The sequence below is a fragment of the Anneissia japonica genome, unplaced genomic scaffold (assembly GCF_011630105.1).
Source record: "Anneissia japonica isolate Jap-2015-1 unplaced genomic scaffold, ASM1163010v1 scaffold287776_len302883_cov198, whole genome shotgun sequence".
In the NCBI taxonomy this organism is placed as follows: Eukaryota; Metazoa; Echinodermata; class Crinoidea; order Comatulida; family Comatulidae; genus Anneissia; species Anneissia japonica.
The window spans coordinates 135,334-142,437 of record NW_022705028.1 but is presented as its reverse complement, the minus strand read 5'-3'; the positions used below and the strand labels follow the sequence as shown (position 1 = coordinate 142,437).

Below are 7,104 nucleotides of genomic sequence, written 5' to 3'. Positions count from 1 at the left end.
TATGATATGTAGCATGTGTGACTTCCCATTATTTTAATCCCAGTGATACTAATTATAAAGCATTACATTAGTTACCGTATTATTTAGGCCAATTAAAGCCCCTAAATATCAGCTGTGCTATCTGAGATAAGCTGGTAGGCGACACTATACCATCTTATGTCTGTGGTTTATAAAACTCATTCTCATGGCCTCTCCTGCCCTCTCAAGGAGACTTCGGTAGGGGGAATCGGGGGTCATGATCAGCTCAATTATTGATAATGCTGGCCTACGTTCCCACATTTGGTGTGCACTTTCAACCTGTCGGTCTACTCAATTTGGTTATGAAAAACAACACCGTTTTAAGACTAGGGGCCTATTGAGTCAATGAACAACAGTGTTGTTTAACTATAGGCATAGGCCTACCATCATTTCGGTCCAATGTTTCAAATTTGCTAATTTTAATAGGCCTAGGCCTACGTCATATACATTTTGCTAATTTATACGTCATATAAATTTGGGTACAGTACTTGTATAACCAAACAAAGTGAATTATTGCAACGTTATAGCTTTAAAAACTATTTTGCCTATTAATAGTAGCGTATGAGGCTTCCCGTGTACACCTTAAGCTTCCTACTTTGGCTGAACGTCGACTACGGTATATTTGTGCAAGGAATTTTTTAACAAATCCAAATGTTCTAACCATAGGTTAAACCATCCCTTGGCCAAAGCACCTGATCACGGATATAATTTATCGATCTAATAATCTTTTTCTTTCTAAAGGACTGAGCGGTTAAAAAAAAAAAAGTTTTTCTGAATACTGGGCTTTTTAAAGGATGGTAACCGATAAGACGTTATTTTTGTCATTCTTTAGTAGATTATATGATGTATACCAATGCAATAGGTTTTCTGTTATATTAATGAAGTTAATAAAAATGATTTTGTTTGTTTATTTATCTTGGCCTATTTCAGACTTGTAAATGCGCCATGAGCGTTTTCGACAGATAGCGGCACATTAAATGTCCGATTATTATTATTACTATTATTATTATTATTATTATTATTATTATTATTATTATTATTATTATTAATAGTAATAGTAATACCGTAATAATTATTATAGTTGTAATAATTGTAATTCAATTCAATTCATTTCAATAAGACAATTTATTTTCTTCCATTGCAGACGACAAAATACATTAAATACAAATTATAAATTAAAATTGAAATTCAAAAGAAAATAACAAAATCAAATGGAAAAAGGCACATGTGTAATAATAATAGTAATGGTGGGAATAATAATAAAATGATGGTTATAATGATAATACTTATTATTGTTGTTTTTTTATTGTGATTGTTATGATGATTATAATTAGAATAATTAAAATCATAATAGCTTCATAATTATTATAATTGTGGTGATGTTTATGGTAATAATGATGACAATAATAATTTGAATCTAATAGTTAGCCAAACGAGTAGTAGTTTATGATTGCCTTTTTATTTCTCTCATGGCCTTTTTATACATGTTTGTTTTTAGTTCCAATTGCTATATGTACATTGTTTTTTTATATGTTTATCTGTTTTAAGGTGTCCCTGTCCCTGTCCTTGTTGTTAGTTTTTTTCCACTTTACCCCTTTGTTCGTTGTTTTGTGATTGTGAGATTTTATTGATATTTTATTACGCATTTTTAATGTTAAACTTCAATTTGTATTCTATATCAAATTGCAATAACATCTTATCGTATTCGTATTCGCATTCGTTTAAGATTTTGACATTTTTCAATTTTCCCTTCAGAATCGTAAACTACCCGAGAAACAGACAGACACGTGATGGAATAACGGATTACGAAGTAAAAGCGATCATTGTGAGGGCTTTCCAAATCTGGAGTGACCATATTCCTGTAACGTTTAAAGAAACCACCGATATTGCGGATATTGAACTGAGCTTTGGTTCGCGGGCTCACGGCGATCTATACCCTTTTGATGGGCCCGATGGCACACTGGCTCACGCCTACCTCCCTGGAATTTACGACGTACTACTAGCTGGAGATGTCCATTTTGACGATGATGAAAGATTCACTCAGAACTCTTATATAAGTTAGTCCAAATAATATGAGACTTATTTATAGTGTATACTACTTGTTTAGGCATATTTGTGTTTACAGTTGTTTTGTACAGGATGGTACTGTAAATTATAACATTACGATATAAAGAGCTGTAAAATGAATAGGCCTACATGGCCCAGAATTAGTTATGTCCCGCTAACACTAACATCAGCTATTTAATCACTGTTAAACTTACATGTCTCAAAATACAGAGCCGGTCTTTGTATTCTCTACTCGGTACTCGACGCTTAGCAAGATAGGCCTACTACCAATATGATACTATCACTTATAAAATCACATGCCTATTGTATTTATAGACTTATTTCTTATACATTTACCTCAGTAACAAACCTACAACGATCATAGTTATTACAGGACATATTTGTATTAATCCAACTGAGTTTATTTATGTTATCATCCGGGATCAAATTTGCCATAGTAATGAAAAAAAAAAACTCTAATCGAATAAGACCTGCATAAATCCCCTCCCCCACCTGATCCTACTTGGTCCATCTGTGTACACCCCCGCACTTCCCTTTCCCAATGGCATTGTGACTGGGTACGTCCCTGCTAAAGAGAAGGCAGGAAAAATAACAAATAACTGGTAACACATTAATCTTTTTAGACTACAACCTTCTTCAAGTTGCCGCCCATGAGATTGGACACGCACTCGGATTGGCACATTCGAACGTCTATGGTGCACTTATGTACCCTACTTACAACGGCTATCAACCCTCATTTCGCTTGCCCGATGATGACATAAGAGGAATCCAGGCCTTATATGGTATAGTAAAAATCATTGGCTCGTAATTTAGTCAATATACATCTTAAAAAATTCATGGGTCTATAAATGGCTTTAAATGATTATACAATTTTGGATCAAGCAAGAATTGATATTATCAAAAGGTCCTTGATGTTGTAAAATTTAGTTATGATTTAATTGTAATATAGTTGTATATGTTGTTTTTGTAATTGCAATTCACTTAAACTGTTTTCCTCTCTCTCTCTCTCTCGCTCTCCCTCTCCCTCTCTCTCTTTCTCTCTCTCCCTATCTCTCTATTTGTATATTTCAGAACCCAATATTTCAACAATTGGCTTATAAGATTACATACATGGAAATTTACTTTTAATATTATTGGCCGACCGTTCACAATAGGCCTATGATCTAAATGATTATATTTATAGTTTGTTTATTGAAAATTTGTTTTTTAATTATTTGAAAACATTATTCAGAATGAATAGTTGGTAAACTTTAGGTAAATTTGTTTGCTTTTAAAAAAAGGGGTTTTTTTTACTCTCTCTAGAATGAAATCCTAATGTTATGTCGTAGAACAACAGGCTATTTAAGTGATAAAACGTATTAATCTGTGTTTAAATATTTGTCAATGAAATTGAAAAATGAAAAAAATAAATGAAATATGTAACTGAATTTGTTCACAGGTTCCCGAACGAATTCGAACCCGGGCCCGAGACCGACCTACACATCGGGTGATACTGAAGGGTGTAATAAAGCATTCAGTGCAGTCAATTTTCTTAGAGGAGAAATTGTTGGATTCCAGGTAAACTTAAATTAAATTAATTACAGTTGTTGAAAATTATTACGCAATAATTTACGTATTGCATAATGGCCGCGTACAAGGTATTGTGCCTTGTATTGTATCGGTTCAGACTTTTTACTGCACAAATCCTTAAATTTGCTTGCGAAAATTGGGGGTAGGCCTTTGCTTACAGGATATACAAAGATCATTGAAATATTTTTTTTCTTCTCTTGAGGTTGTGTCAACGTGATGCGCTACATAAATCCAGAATTATTATTATTATTATTATTATTATTATTATTATTATTATTAATTACAAGGGAAATCTATTCTTGCTCTTATGTGGAAACAACTCCACAAGTGTTGAATATAGGTATTGCGTTCAAAAGTAAATGGTTTTCGCAATTCAGTATCATTCTAATTTTAGTTGAAAAAAATTAGGCCTATTATTATTATTACTATTGTTATTATTAAACTATTAATATTTATATTTTTCCTCTTTTACCTTTATCATTATTACTATTAATATTATTACTATTAATATTATTATTAATATTATTATTATTACAGTCATCATCATCTTAATTTTTATTTGCAAGCCAATAACATATTTCAATAGATTTATAGGTGGCAGTATACCTCTAAAATACAGTAGTAGTAATGTACCACTAAAAATAATTTTCAAATCATTTTATAGAATGATAGGTACTGGAGAATAACTCAACCAGGTCAGCTTGTCACCGATATTGACGGTGATCTAAATGAACATTTCTGGTACGGTTTACCAGATAACGTAGATGCTGGTTATGAGAGATGGACAGACAGCACAATAATCTTCTTTAAAGGTAAATTATTATTAATATCATCATCATTACTATTGTCATCACTACATCATTATCATGTTTTTATTATTATTTTATTATATCACTATTATTTGCAAAATCTGGCCAAATATATACAGGGGTGTAAACAGACTCTTTTAATTAAACTTGTAAGCTAACAATAATTGTTCCTTTAACTTCAGGTGAAAATTACTATCTGTTCAATGCAAACACACTAATGGAAGGCCCCTTACCGATATCGTCTCTCACTGTCTCTTCTTCTACTATACTCCCAACCAACATCGACGCGGTCTTGACGTTCGGGGAATATTATAAAACGTACTTCTTTAAAGATGATTTGGTGTGGCGCTACGACGAAAAAAGGCGAGAAGTAGACTTTGGGTACCCACTCCCTATCTCGTTGGTGTTTAAGGGAATTCCTAGTGACTTATCAGCGGCCTTCAGATATATAGATGGTAAGGAACAACTTTCTACTTCTACAGGCATATAATTTTGTTTGTGGGCCTATGCATTTTAACTTAATCTTATAGAGTTTAAGTGGACATTTTTGTTATGTAGCCTATTTTTAGGTCTCCAAATAAAATGTTTATATATATAAGAAAGTAAACTATACCTAGAAAAAAAAACAAAAAAAAACGCTGATTATGTGCAAAACCCATACAGTAGACAAAGTAATGTTGTGAATGTATTGATATTAGGTCTATTTATGATAATTTATCGCAATCTAATTCAATTTATCTATTTATGAGCTTTGAGCTCTAAGATTTCATAAATATCGCTATATAAATGATGTTATGTATGTATAATTAATGTTATAATCTCTCTTTTTGTCATCAGGTAATACATACTTTTTGAAAGGAAAGGAATACTATCGGTACAATAATGTGCGACAGGAGGCCGACTCGGTGGGCTTTCCTCGCTTATTTGGTGTCGATTTTATGGGTTGCAACACAGAGGAATACACTGCAAGGAACACCGGAACGACTGCCGTTGCTGTAACCAATATCTCGTTCCTTGTCGCTTCGACTCTCATAACTTTATTTTTTGCATTCTAAGTAATATATATTTAATTAACTGATCAATAGATTAATCAAATAATTATTCTTATCATTATTGAAGACCACAATCAAATTAATGTATGGAGCAAATAAGAACATGTTTCTCCGTTATCCATTTTTAGGGATGTTTTTTCAATAGTTATATTCGTGCTTAGGTCTATCAAGGGCCTATATTATAAGCCTATAGGCGTGTTTTTGTATGTGTATATGGACATTCAAAGGCAACACGAGAAACATTTTATCAGTGGCCTAATAATACAAATCTCCCTCCAATTAAAAACCAATTTTGTGGCAGATGGTGGGGGGCAGGGGGATTCCATGGTCTTTAGCAGCTTCGGTTTATAATTAGAATGATAAAGTTAATAGGCATTTGTTAATTTGGGACCACAAAACGTGGCATTTATTGGGGGTTGTCTGTAATTGGAGGGGGTAATTAATTAATTAGATTTATTTATCCAATCGTATTTTTATGAATAATTTATAATTTGTTGTACATTAAGATATGTAAATATGGAAAATTAAAAATGTTTTTCTATAGATAGGTGATTTTGCAGACACTGGTTACATAAGTATGAAATGATACGTATTTATACACATATAATCAATATAATATTTAAGCGTTTATGTTTATTCCTGCTATTAAAATAATTTAAATTCAGATATGGGTATTTTTGAAGCGTATTTGTTAAAAAGTATGTACTGATTGATAACACAGAGTGAAATAAACAAATGAAGGATTGAGAAGGCAGAGGAAAAGCAAATATAATATGCGAGTTGTGACCCCACCCAAAAAACAAAAAAAAAACTATATTGGACTAGGCCTGATAAGCTTCATTGGAGAAAGTGGTTTTAATTTCCTTTGAGTGAACGAATGGATACTTATCGGGACATCTGTCATAGCAATGTTCCCTGATGGAATGATTGGCTTCTTTCCTAACAGAGACCATTCCCCGGACACCCAGTAGCATAGTTCTGTTCCCCTTTGAATAATCTCACCCCACCGACAATGGTGTAAGAGTCAGGGGTAGCGCCAGGATTTGCCCGATGGGGTTGGGGGCCGATTAAATGGTTTCGAAAGTGGTACAGGGGGCGAAGCGAATTTAGAAGTTTCAAAGGTTTATTTAATCGATTTTAGAGTCTACTAATATAGAAAATACACACATTTTTTCTCCCCAATGAATTTCCCCCGCTAGCGCCACCCCTGGTGAGAGTTTTGGAATTATAGTTTTCCAGTACCTATTTCTATAATCCAAGGTTTGTTTTAATTTACTTTTTTATTTACTAAGGCACACAACACATGCATCATTGTCAAAAGCGAATATATAACTGCCCTACTTGTAAGTGACAATTCTTTTCACATGACAATACGTCGGTACTGGCTCTGCGCTGTCAGTGGTGGATCCAAGAATTCGAAATAGAGGGAGCCCGGGAGGGACTTTCCCAGATGGGGATCTTGACTAATTCTGCCCATGATTATTGGGGCTAAGGTTAGAAAAGTTATGATTAAGGCACTTAATTTTGTATATAATCTTCCTTTTTCTCAATTTTTTTTTATTTTGAAAAATTATATATATATATATATA

At 33.0% G+C, this 7,104-nt stretch overlaps 1 protein-coding gene across 1 annotated transcript; it reads left to right on the top strand.

The window, feature by feature from the left end:
• Nucleotides 1-1,654: 1,654 nt before the first annotated feature.
• Nucleotides 1,655-6,181, top strand: LOC117105193 (matrix metalloproteinase-17-like). Its single transcript, XM_033246263.1, has 6 exons — nt 1,655-2,075; nt 2,709-2,867; nt 3,524-3,642; nt 4,319-4,466; nt 4,646-4,918; nt 5,301-6,181. The coding sequence occupies exons 1-6, from the start codon at nt 1,670-1,672 to the stop codon at nt 5,516-5,518; spliced, it is 1,323 nt and encodes a 440-aa protein (XP_033102154.1). The 5' UTR covers nt 1,655-1,669; the 3' UTR covers nt 5,519-6,181.
• Nucleotides 6,182-7,104: the final 923 nt, after the last annotated feature.